Source organism: Molothrus ater, chromosome 3 (genome assembly GCF_012460135.2).
Source record: "Molothrus ater isolate BHLD 08-10-18 breed brown headed cowbird chromosome 3, BPBGC_Mater_1.1, whole genome shotgun sequence".
Classification (NCBI taxonomy): domain Eukaryota; kingdom Metazoa; phylum Chordata; class Aves; order Passeriformes; family Icteridae; genus Molothrus; species Molothrus ater.
Window position 1 is genome coordinate 6,806,457 of NC_050480.2, and position 13,142 is coordinate 6,819,598.

The following is a 13,142-nucleotide window of genomic DNA, read 5'->3' on the forward strand; positions in this document are numbered from 1 at the left end:
AGCAGTCCCTGAGAACCCCCGTGCTGGATTACACACTCCAGCAGAGCTTTTCTATGAGAATTGCTAAGCTGGAGCCTGTTCAGCAGAACTGCCAGCCTCACTCTGCCCCTCTCCAGCTGCTGCAAAGCTGAGTGAAACACCATATCCAAGGTGGAAGGAAAAGAGCACCAAGTGCAAGCCCAGCCCTGCTACGGGACACTGCCATTAGGGTCAGAAGGCAGAGGGTCAGCCAGGCCAGTGGCTTACAGGAAAGAAGGGCTGTTCCTGCAGCAACACCCCAGCTCAGAGACTTGTTAAATGAGTCCTGGTGATGGAGCAGCTCATTGCTGGGGACAGTCCCTAAGAATAGCCAGCCAGCTCTGGCACAGCTTCAAATCTAATGTGACACTGAGATCTGTTTAACCAGGGGAACAGACTCTGCCCTCTTCCCCAGTGGCCTAACAGCTGACAGCTCACACCAAGACACACACACACATCCAAATACCAGGACAGTTATTTCTGCTGCTAGAACAGCTGCTTGTCCCACCACAGCACTCCAATCCCTGGCTATATTCAGCACCAACACCCACCTATCCCCACATCCCTGCTTTTGTTTACTGACAGGTACTTTTCCAGCAGCCCTGTGTAGCACAGGTCTGTCCTACAGGAATGACACCCAGCTGCTTGTACTGGGATGATTCTACAATCCTGCCCAGAAGAGCAGCTGCATAAGACCTCTTTGCCCTTACTGACAGTCCCCCCAAAATTAAGGTCATCAGAAATGGCATCACACAGTGAGGCTACCTCCCCTTCAGCTGCCCTTGCCATTCAGCCCCTCCAGCCCCTCCCTGCTGAATGCTGGTGCCTGCAAGGCCCAAATAAGCCTGGAGAGACTCCAGTGTCACTGCCACCTTCCCTAAACAAGTCTTCCTAGAGGCTCCAGACAGTCCTGCTCAGGGTTTGCTGTGCCACAAGGCATGCCCCCAAGTCTGGCACAGGGCTCTGAGCAAGGGCAGAAACCCAACATCCCAAATTCACCTCATTTCGGATCTCCTGGCTCAGTCCTTCAGCTTGATCCAAGGGAAAGCCAGACACCAGCTCTGTGGTCAGCACGTGCTTGCTGCACAGCTCATCTATTACTCTTGGTACATAAAAGAAGGGGTGGTCTTTCAGCAGCTCCCTAGGGGTGGAGAAAGGAAAGGAAAAGGTTTAGGAGCCCTGAGAGCAGACAGACCCATCAGCAACACCTCACACAGCCCTTGACCAGCCTCTCCCCACACCCTGCCTGGGGCTGCCAGGAAATGTTTTCCTCAGCAATTACAGTGGGGATTAAGTCAGCAGAAACCCTGCCAGTGACTCAGAGCTGCTGCCAGCTCCTGAGGTCCCATCTCCTGCCAGAGCAGTGATACTAAGAAGGCTCCAGGCCAGTGCATCAAGGGGCACTGGGCTCTTTTGCTGACCCCACTTGGTTTTAGGGCCAGACTGCACACAGGGAAGAGTTGCTTTGCCAAGGGGAGCAGTGCCACAGGGGCACTTCTGCAGCAGGACAGGAAGAGCATCCAGCACCATGTAAAAATAATCTGGGTGCTTTGGCAAGCCAAGGGAGCAGGCAGCACTGCTGGTGGTAACTGCTTTAAGAGAGCTGAAGTGAAAACCTCCTAGGCTGAAGGATGGGAGAGGTTAACAACAGGCTGAGGTAAGAGCACTGCAACCCTCAGGAGTTACTGCAGCACCTTCCCATGTGGCACAACAGACAGACTTGCACCAGAGGAGGAGATCACATCTCATCTGACTGAAGCCATGCCCAGCTGAGACAAGGTGGTGATTCTGGGGGACAGCTCAGGCCACAAGCATGCACCCTTCCCCTGTGCCACATGGCAGGGCACAGCAGTCAGCTCCCCACCACCCCTCAAGTTAAGCAACCTCCTCCTGCCTCTCCCACACACACACACAGAAGGGGCTCAAGGCAATGGTGGGAACATACTGGAATTTCCTTGCACAGGCAGCTTCTCTCAGGTAGTCACACTCCAGGGCCAGCTCTCTGCTCACAACCTCAATCAGGTGTTCTGGGAACAAACCTGAAAGTCAAACAGCACAGGAGAGAGCAGGCTTAGAAAAAAGGATCTCCTCAGGCTAAGCTTCCCAGAGCTGCAGCTGAGGAGCACAGAGGCCCCAGAGAGCCATGGTGTAGTTCCAACCAGATGCAGGTTGTGCAGTAATCACAGCCCAGGTACATCCACAGCAGAGCTCTGTCCTCTCCCAGCTCCCACCCCACAGCCCAAACTGTCCATTCCTGCTACTGGCATGGCTGTGCAGGAACACACACCAAAGACAAGCACCCAAACACTGGGCAAAAGCAGCAAAAACAGCTCCATAGCTGCCTCCAAGTGGCAGCAGGCAGAAACAGTCAGCATGACTAATGCAGTGTACTGCAGCAGCAGCACGTAGCCAGGGCCTGAGATGCCAAGCCCAGTCTTCTTAGTCTTGAATTTGGAAAACCAATCTACTTCTTGGGCCAGACACAGCTGGGGCTGCAGCAACCTCTGCAGGGCCCTGCCCAGCCACCAGAGAGAACAGTCCCAGATTTTGTCAGCACCCAGCCTGATTTTAGAGCAGCTTTTGTACAGTCCCACTAATATTTACAGCTGCTGCAGGCATGTATTTGGAAAAAGGAGTGGTAAGTCCTGCATTCTCTGTGGGAAAAGGGACTTATCCATGTGCTGGGACACTGAGCAAGTTCTAAGTCAGACAGTTCTCCACAGCTCTGAAAGAATAGAGAACATCTGGGGAGAGCACAGAATGGCAGGCATGGAAAGCTACAAGGGAACATGGAGAAGAATGAGTTCTGCCAAATGTACCAGAAAGTAACAGGACAAAGCAAGACTACCTCACCTGAACACTGCCCACACTCCAAGCCTAGAAAGCCATCAAAAGTGAGTATTCCCAGGCACTTTGTATTTTGCCAAGCATCCCTATGGGTCTGTCTCTATAGAGAACACACAGAGACAAGTGCAGTTACTCTGGCAGGTGTGTGCACACACGTGGCCAGCAAACACACAGCTGCACTTCCCACCCCACCAAGTGGGCACTGGAGCAGGCACCTGCCCCAGCAAAGGCAGCACAGCTCTGCAGCACAACAGGGGAACAGAGCATGGCTCCCCAAGCTGGCCCTGCACCCTCTGCCTCTCCTGCTTTCTGCAGGAAATCTGCTCCTGGGCACACTTAGTACCCTTAAGTTCCTTTCCCCAGTCTTTGGAAGGACACGTGAAATGTGCTGCTTGAAAGGGGTTGGCAGAACTCAACCTGGGAACACAGGGTCTCTGCCTTTTTACCTTCAGGGAGAATATTGCTCATGCTCAGGACAGCCATCAGGTTGTTGACATCACTGTTGATGCTCTGGGCAACTCCAGGGTACTGTGGGACAGAATGGGAGAGAGCAGTGTTGAGGTTGGATGAGGCCAGGGCAGGATAAAACACCTGGCTCAGCACCCACTGCCCCCACATCACAACAAGCCAGGGTATTCCTGAGCCACACATCCCTCCTCTAAAAGCTTACTCAAAGCCCAGCATCTAAACCAGGGGACAGACAGAAAAGCTAAGATGCAGCTCCCTGCAATCAGAATGGCCTGTTCAGATCCTCTGATGGGAATTCTTCCAACACATGACGGGTTCTCAGACACACAAATCTCACAACAGCCATGGCAGTCAGTCCTTTCCCTCCCACAGCTGAAAGCACACTGCCCTGGAAGCCCCAGAGTGTCATTCCCAGCAATAGGGCAGGTGGTGAGGCCCCAGCCCAGTCCTGGCAAAGGCACCTCATCCTGTTCTCACCCTGTCTGTCAAGGGGAAGGAGCCTGCACTGCTGAGGAGAATGTGTGCTGATGCCAGAGGGTTGAGTTTCTGCTGCTGTTACCTTGGCCTGACTTCAGAGAGTACTTGGGACACAAATGGCTTCAGAAGACACCCACACCCATTGATAATATTTCTAAAGTCTCCCCATACTACAAAAACCCACCAGTGAGTTGACCAGCTTTGCCTGGGATACTGCTCAGTCAGCAGGAACCTCACTCCTTGGGATTATAAAGCATGCTGTACCAGGAGCTTTAGCTCTAGAATGTCATTTTGTTGGAAACAGCCACCTGAGGTTGCTGACACCCAGAAAGGGGCCTGGGGCATGTGCACATCCCTGAAAGGGGACTGACCTGGGGAGCAGGTGGGACCCTCCCTACAGCCCTGAAAGTACAAGCAGTGAGTGCCTCAGCACCATTACCCCATACTGCAGTGAAAAATCTATGAGATGTCCCCTGCTCATCTGGACTCAGAGTGGCTCAAGCTGCAAAACCTTTCCTGTCTTTTCCACTCAGCTTGCACTACATAAGACTTCTTCACTTCCATTAAAACGTTTCTTATTTCTCTAGCAGTACACACATAGCTCCCCTGCCCTTCTCTGAGCACAAACAAGACATGGCTGTTCTGGAAAGCCCACCTGGATTTTCATGGCAACTTCTTTCCCGTTTTTCAAGCGTGCCAGATGAACCTGACCAATTGAAGCAGCAGCAAAGGGGCGTTCTTCAAAGGACTCCAGTTTATCCCTCCAGTTGGGGCCCAGATCGTTGTTCAGAGTTTTCTACAAATAAATAGAAAGGATCAGGGTATGGGAAGCAAAGATTTAAGACTTTCAGTCTTGGAAATCACGTTCCTCTAAGGTGACTGAGTTCTGAGTGCCTATAACCTGCTTTCTAGATGATCCTCTGTGCCTTGTCATTGCACACCAAGGCAGGGAGTGGGGCAGCCAGCAATGCTGCCCCAGCACTCAACAGGTGCTGATCAGATCTCTGTGGGGCTCTGCCCTAAGGGACAGAAATCTTGAACACAAACACTGCTGCCTTGGCATACAAACATCCCCTTTTAGGTGCCACCTGCTGTCTTCCAGAAAATGAGCAAAGAAAATGAGTTAGCTATTTCTCCTCTTTCATCATGCTGCCAAGCTGAAGAGAAGCAATCCAGGCATGACTCTCTTTAAGGCAATATTGACAATTAAACATCTCAGCCTGCTTTAACATCTTTTTTGTTACCCTGCCAGACTCCCATATTTAAGTTCTAGCTCTGCTTAGTGTCTTTCAGAAGATAAGTAGTGCTGGCAGTTCCTTTGGCATCACTCTTTACACGTTAATTTACAGAGAACATAAACACTGGGGAAAGCAAACTTAGTTCACTTCATTCTGGGTTTTCTTGATGGCAAGTTAACCAAAATGGTAAGGACAAAGCTGCTGGTTATTTTCCATCAGACTGAGGCTTGTAAGTCTGTTTCTAAAATGGGATGTAGACATATCTAGACACCACCTTAAGACCCACAAGAAAGAGAAGAGGAAACACAAGAGGAGGCTACACTCAACAACACCCTATAACCATATTTGTGGCAGCATCCTGCTCCATATCAACATTAATCTCAGGACATGAAAAACTCCCACATTTTTTCCCCTCTGTCTAGACCCAAACTTCCAATTTTTTGAGAGAAAAGACAACACATAATTGAGAGAAGGAATCACACTTTACCCCCAGCTGAAAATATGTAACCTTATGGAAATATTCTATAAAATCCCCATCCACCTCCCTTACTAGGGCATGTCACAGGTGACATTTTTTCTGTCCATTGTCTCTTTCCCTGACAGGCACTCAGGAATATTCCTCACCATCATCTGCTTTATGGGCATGAAGTCGGCACTCTGACGCACGCGCTCAAAGATCCTCTGCAGGTGGGGGTTGATGAAGGCATCATCTGCCAAGGGAAAGCACACAGCACTCAGAGCAGGCATTGCATCCTTCCACACACCAAGAAATGTGCTCCTGCATTCAGACAAGTCAGGCTGTCCTGCCCCAGGCACACCCCAGTGAAGGTTTTAGAAGTAATTCTTTAATTCTTTTGGTGTGGTGACAGGTGACAGAGCCAAGAGCAGAGTGCTCTGCCTCTGTCACACACCAGCCCATCATCTCCTGGCTGGCAGCATCCAGGTCTAGGAGAGGCCACTGCCTCCTGGAAATACAGGTCACAGAAGGAACCCTGGAGAGCCATCCCAATGCTCCAAGGTTCCCAGTGTGGTTTAATCCAGTTCATTTTAAGGGGCAGCAGCTCCTCTAGAATACTGTGCTATAGTAAAACACCACTTAGACAAGTGCTGAACTCTTGGAGAAACCAGGATTCAGCATCTGCCACTGTAAACAACTGCCCAAACACAGAGCAACTACAAATGGGCAGTAGAGAACACAGCTGAGCCCAAACTTTTAAGTCAGAAGTATTTAGCAAGCAAATATTTACACTCATAAGAGGAGGGGCTGGGGCATCTTGAAAGATTAGTCCTCTGCTTGAGCAAAGGCTTCTACAACAACTCAGAGAAAACCACCACTGCTGGCAAACTTTTAATTTCATAAATGATTATAGAGGAATCAGATTTATCTGCTGCTCTCCCAGCATTGGAAAAATCCAGGCTACAAGCCTTGATTCCTGAGAACTGAACCTGCACATGCAATTGTGACATTCAAATAAAAATGTATTGTTCCTCTCTAAATACACATGCACGAACCACCTTATATCTATCCCAGGAAACAAGAAACAAACAGTGACCTTAAGAGGACTGTCCTGGGAAGAAGGATGAAAAGGAATGGACAAAAAAGATAAATAATGCAGAGATGTGACATTAACACTCAGCATTATTTACAAATTCCCACTGAAGCCATAGCAGCATTTAAAAGTACTAACAAAACCCCACTGTGGAGCCAAGGGAAGTTTTGAAGAGGATCAGGCTTTGCAGGAACAGTGAGTGGAGCTCCTGTGTGACGCTGCAAACCCGCAGGAAGGTGAGACATTGCATTTGCGTGTGCACTGAAAGAAACACCTGCTCTGTCACTGATGCTGTATCACTGCCCAGCCTCTGAACAGGCTCCAAAATATTCTCAGGGCTCTGTGAAGGTATTAACCGCCATGCTGCAGTGTGTCACCTGCACTGCCAAGGGTGACTGGGCAAAAGGAGAAGGGATCTCACTCAGAGCAACTCCCAGAAGCTGTTTGTGTCGAAGCATCAGCATCTGCCACAGGCATTCAGGATCAACCTCCTTTATTCTGCTCACTGCTGACATCCATAAAACTCTCAAAGGGAGAGCATCCATCCTTAGCTGGGCTGCTTGACCACCCCCAGCCTTTGTTCATGAGCACAATGTCAAATAGCCAAGGAACCTGCAAGTCCAGGCTGACTGTACAGAAACTCAGCAGCAATGTCAAAAATCAGCCCTGCCATGGAAGCAGCTCTGCCAGGCTTACAACATGCTGATGAATAAGGTTTTACGTCTTTGTGGTCAACTGCTGAGGCCTTACTGGAACAAAACACGAAGCAGGAGCCAAGGTAGGGCACTCTCAGCTGGCAAATGCAGCTGCCTTTCCACCATCTCACAGAACACAGGATGACTGCAGGCCTTTGGCATCTTTTCTGTGCAGGACCTTCAGGAATGTGGGTCCCCACAAATCCACTGACTCCACATCAGGGAGACACAACAGACATCAGGGGTTTTAAGGACACTGCTTTGTGACTTGTGCTCAGCTACAGGGAGCCCCTGCCCCCAATTAACAGCCAGACCTGCTGACAGAAGCAGTGAATTCAAACTCACCAGGCCCCAGAGAAGCCCGTGAAGTGGCAGGACCTGTGTGAAACCCTCCTGTACAAACAGCCACCCCAAGAAACAGACACTCTGCACTGATTTATCTCACCACAGCTGTCCCCCAGCAAGGTCACCATGGGCCTGTGTTCTTGCCAGGCACAGCAGAATCCACACAGTTATAGCAAGAGTCCAAATGAGGGCTGGGTACAACCACTGAGGTTGCTGAAGGCTGTTCCTGACACCAGAGTGAAGTCAATCACCAAGTATCTGACACTCCTGCCAGAGCAGTGTAACATTAGGAGACAGCAGGCAAGTTACAAAAATCCAGAGCATTTCTGCTCCTCAGAGACAGCCTTTCATAGCTCCCTCCTCTGCACTCACATCCAGGCCTAGGGCAGCTGTGACCACACTTGGGCACACAGCAGGCACAGCTCACTGGTGTCCCAAAAATCTGAAATTAATCCCACCTATGGTAGATGAGTTTAAGTGCAGAGCTGATTTCCAGGCACATACCCTGCCCACATACCAGAGGCACTGGAAAGCAAGGAGCACAGGAGCTCCTCCTGGACCTGCACTGTGAGCCATCAGTGGCACCTGGCAGTTTCTGGAGGCTGAGGAAACAGCGTGTGGGTGGCAGCCTTTGACACAGCAGCTGATGCCTCCCACTAGGCTCTGCCAGGTGGCCATCAGCCTGGCAAGCACCTAAACCAATTGATTAGCAAATGAAACGCCAGTCAGGGCTCTCTGGGACAGTGAACTGATCTTGTTTTGTTGGTAAGCCCAACAAAAACTCTAAACTCTAAAATCCTACTCTATTAGAGTATTTAATAATCTACTAGATCCAGTCTCATCAGCTAATACCTACAAAAATTAAAGTAGAAGCACAAGCCAAGCAAAATGAGTACTTCAAACACTCACTTACTCCATTTCAGAAACACATTGAAAGCTATTTCCAGACAAGTCTCACAGCTATTTTTGGCTGGTTCTTTCCTTCCCTATCAGGCTGGGCAGCAAGGCAAATTGGAAAGATTCAGATAAGGTTTGAACTGAGCACACCTGCCAACTCCCTAACATTTTAGTGCAGACACTGATGTCACTCATGCCTTCACCTGTGGTCACTGGCCTCAGAGCTCGAGGGGTTAAGCAGCAGTTTGAAGTCTTCTCAGGATGGAAACAAGTGTTTTATACCTGATAAGATTATCAGCTGTACTGGCCTTTCCAGTAAAGCTTCAGTGCCCACAGAGCATGTAAACCACAATCAGGTTGCTATAATGGGAGAATATTGTGGATATAACCTTGACCACTTTTGGTGAACAAAGAACAGGATCACATTCTTGTTGTCACCCTCCTCCTTTCTAGCAGGACACCTGCAATTAGAGTGTAATACAGCTCTGCTTCTTAACAATTGCTTGTAACAGACACTAAAATTCACAGTGTCACCCTATTGTCAACCAATTTCAGTTACACACAATAAGGACACTGAGAGAGTGGTGGTGTCTAAGTGCACCCACCTATTTATTTCATACTGGGATTAGATGGAAATCAAAATTTCCATCACTGCTCTCACAGGAGAAAGCCATTTGTTCAGAGTCTCCACATTCACTTGACACTGCCTGATTGCACACAGCTGACCCTGTGTCACAGCTGGCAGCACTAAGGACCTGTGCTAAGGACACTTACCTTGAATGCTCAGCATCTGTCCCAGCTTCAGTGCTGCTCCCCGGACCTTGCACAAGGTCCTCACGATCCTTTCTGCGTTGGCCTCTGACAGGAAGGGGCTGGAATCCATCACTGCTTTCTTCCCTGAGGGAAAGGAGAGAGAGGCTATGAATGAAGAACACCCTTATCTTGGCAAGCCCACAGTCAACAGGAGATTTGCCCTTCCCTAGGGAAATCAAACCAGGACTACACTGAGTGCCTTCACTGCAACCCAGGACTGAATTGTACATGTGCCTTGGGACAACTTTGACACTGTTGGCTTGAGAGCCAGGAGCAGCAAGTCACAGCCTCCCAGAATGTGCTGCTCTGCAAACTGTCTGGGATGCTGGGTAATGCTGGTGCTTGAACTCACTGTGCCAGCCAGCACAGCCTAAAACACTGTGCAAAGGTGTCTTGAGTCCCACACCACGGGCTGCAGCACAGCCACAGCCTCAGAAGGGCAGTGGGAGTGAGCCACAGCAAGGAGGAATCCTCAAAAGCCTTGGAAGAACACAGACCAACAGGCCTCTTCTAAGCTTAATGTGGAAGCTTAGACAGAACAAGGCCAAAATAGACACACTCAAACACACACTTTCCTGTCCCCAAGCATGTGTAAAGCTCATGTCTGACAGGCTCAGAGAGGTCACACAGCCATGCACACACCAGTGCCACAGTTCCAAATATGCAACAGGGGCATTGTGTGGCATAAGAAGCACTTCACTTTAATTTTACTTTATTTTTATTAAGGGAGAAGGGAGGGAGACCCTGATTCTAGTTTGTGGTCCCTTTGGGAGAAGCAGCCCAGAGCTCCCATGCAGGGCAATGCCCCGTGGAGCAGGGACAGAGGGGGCAGGCAGACAGCAGCCACCTCTCCTGCTGACAGCAGCCAAGCAGGAGGAAGGGCAGCCTTGCAGCCAGGCTGCAGAGCTCACAGCTCACATGCTGATCTTGCAGCTACATTGGTTTTAGAATATTTCAGAGGAACAGAAGACAGAACAGCTGAAGCCCCCATAAACAATGAGCAGGACCCAAAAAGGCACAGCAGATGAAAACAGCCCTGGAGATGTCAGGCAGCAGATGGAAATGAGTGGTGTGTCCTGTGCTGACCAAAGCAGCCAGAGATCCTCTCCTGGATCTCTCAGGAAGGTACACAGAGGGACTTAGACTGGCCAGGGGACAGGAGAAATAACAGACACAGACTGAAGCAGCTGCTGTCTAAACTCTGGCAGCTCCCACAACTTGGTACCATTTTCTTGAGGTGCCAAGCATGCTACTGATCTGACAGACACCCTTCAGTCCCTGCAAGCAGCTGGACTGCTTACAGACCTTCCCTGCAGAAGTGGTTCCACAGAACTCTCCACTGGCAGAGCACAGATATGCCAGCTCCAGGCTGCTCTACTGCCCTTCATCCCCTCTCTTTCTTTCATCTGTTTCATGGGATAGCAGCAAGATGGGAGTGCATGTGGGACATTCTACAAATCCCTGTCCTAAGCCAAGGATGTACAGGAAAAAGAGGAATAAAACCACCAGAAGTACACAGGACAGCTATCCTGCTCTTGAGAGCAAGATATGGAAAAGCAGGACAGGTCCAGAATTCACCACTTCCAGCACATTGCAATCCTTGGAACACATTTTGCTGTGGATAATGGATGTAAGGAGACTTAAAAGACTGAACAGGTAGAGCTACCCAGGGCAGAAGGATCTGGCTTTACACACTTGAAAAGCTGTCTCTCAAGTGTCCTATCAGGAAAATTATATCCTTAGCAATGAAGAGGCAGATCCCTGTATGAGATGACACACAGGACCATGGGAAAGTATGAAAACCATATCTCCTTCACAGTACTGCACACAAAAACATCCTCCTTTGAGTCAGCAGCAGAATAAAGGGGTTAGTTAATGATTAAAGCCACATCCAGAAGCCAGTGAACCCTGACAATTTTAACTCTTATCAGAGAAAGGGCCAAACACAGGCAGTCCCAAATCCTCTTCTGCTGGCAGGCTCCTCACTGAAGCCAAGCCTCCAGGGGCAATACCTGAGCACCAGGCAGCCCAACAGCACAGGGGCAGCTCTTGCTTAGGTGCCACTGCTATGTCAATGGCAAGCAGAAAGAAAACACACACAGCCTTCCAAGGCGGGTGGAAAGGGGTGGGGAATTAAACCCACCACAAGTTCGTGGAAAAATATACCGATTTTCAGTGAGTTAACATTTTACCCAAAAGATGGCTGGCACCTTTTGGTGCCTCACATTATTTCTTCCCCATCTTCAGATCACAAAGCTGGTTTCACCTGTTTCACTAGGGAAAGGAAAAAATGCAAATAGGAGTCACATACAAGCTGTGGCAACATGGACACCTCAGAAGGTGCCTGGGCTTTGAGTTCTTCCACAGAACAGGCAGCAGGCAGACACCCTCCCTACTGCTTGACCCACTTTTATTTTTTCTTCCTTTCCAAATTCAGAATCAGCATGAACCTCTCCAGACCTGTGTGCAACTCACTGCTGCATCACTCCTTTGCCACCATCAAATGGAGAACTAGTGACTAGACTTTGTTTTAGGACCATCTGCCACAGAAACTTTGGGGCAAAGGAATATTTAAGAACATGGCCTAAGCACTTGAGACTGACAACCCAAAGGCATGACTGCCTTTCATAGGAAAATCCCCCTGTGTCCAAATCCAGGCCAGGTGCCAGCCTGTCAGGGCTCTGTCCAGCCTGGCATTTGTGCAGAGCCTGAAGAACTGCCCAGGACAGATCATTAATAAGTGACAAAGTTGTCCTTGAACCCAGTCTCTATACTTGTAACAGCAGCTGTTTATTTGGGCACTCTCATTCTAATTCCTGGGAATTTATTCTGCTTTCCCATTCCCACCCTGTGTGGGCCTTCTACTGTATTTACATACAAGTGTGTATTTACATACACACTTTAAATACTGAGGCTGCCATCAAGGTCACCAGTGACAGAGGGGGTTTTCAGCCTACCAGGAAAATTCAAACTGGAAATCAAGTCAGTCCTCCTTTTTCTAACAAGATAAGATGAGCCAAACCCCTTAAAGATGGCAGCATTAGGGCCTTAAGCATTAAAAAAAAAAAAAAAAAAACAAAACCAAACAACCAAAAGACTGCACCTACTCACAAGAATTTGGCAGCAGAATGAATTTATGTCCAGGACATCAGGTTTGGACAGAAAAGGAAGAAATTCACCAATTCTTGCACCAGACATATTTGTTCTAGGCTAAGTCCCTAAGAAGTGAATTGTTTATGGAAAAAGAGACAATCCAAAGTAGGGAGAGAAGAGTCCTGTGGCTACTAAACAAAGATGGGGAAGCTGAGCTGGAAAAAACAGATCAGCACTAGCAGAAGTGCTAGAGAATGTGCAGGAGAGTAGGAATTTGCAGTCCCTCTGATAGCAGCAATGGAAAGAAGAAGTACAAGCTGTGCTGTCAGGATCATGTGTAGCTCAGGAGCATCTGGCAAAGGGGTTGGGACTAAAGGACCAGTGTTTCTAACTCCATTTTAAAGGTGTAAAGACATTTTAATTTGTACTATCTAGGCAAGAGGAGAGCAACCAAGAGAAAACTCTTCCTCATTACTTCTGGATGCCAGTGAGAGTGTGAAATTCTTAGGCATGCCTTTGGGCATACACACAGCCCACTTGTTTGAGTCTGGAGTGCCTATTAATATTGCAGCAGTTGGGAGAGAAATTACATCCTCCAGCAGCTTCCCAGGAACAGGACAATATGTCATTCTCCAAAGAGACAGGTCTCAGCACAAACTCATGGTGCTAGCAGCCACAAAACTTGGCAACAAATGCCTCGA

The 13,142-nt window shown here is 49.0% G+C and overlaps 1 protein-coding gene across 1 annotated transcript in view; it reads right to left on the reverse strand.

Annotated features, from left to right (window-relative positions):
• COQ8A (coenzyme Q8A) overlaps positions 1-13,142 on the reverse strand; it is a 43,443-nt gene that overhangs the window by 4,142 nt on the left and 26,159 nt on the right. Inside the window, exons 6-11 of the mRNA XM_036380833.2 lie at positions 9,310-9,432; positions 5,673-5,758; positions 4,466-4,606; positions 3,312-3,393; positions 1,964-2,057; positions 1,018-1,159 (exon numbers count right to left, since the gene is read on the reverse strand). Of these exons, the coding sequence (XP_036236726.1) occupies positions 1,018-1,159; positions 1,964-2,057; positions 3,312-3,393; positions 4,466-4,606; positions 5,673-5,758; positions 9,310-9,432 (668 nt within the window). The remainder of the gene's footprint in view (positions 1-1,017; positions 1,160-1,963; positions 2,058-3,311; positions 3,394-4,465; positions 4,607-5,672; positions 5,759-9,309; positions 9,433-13,142) is intronic.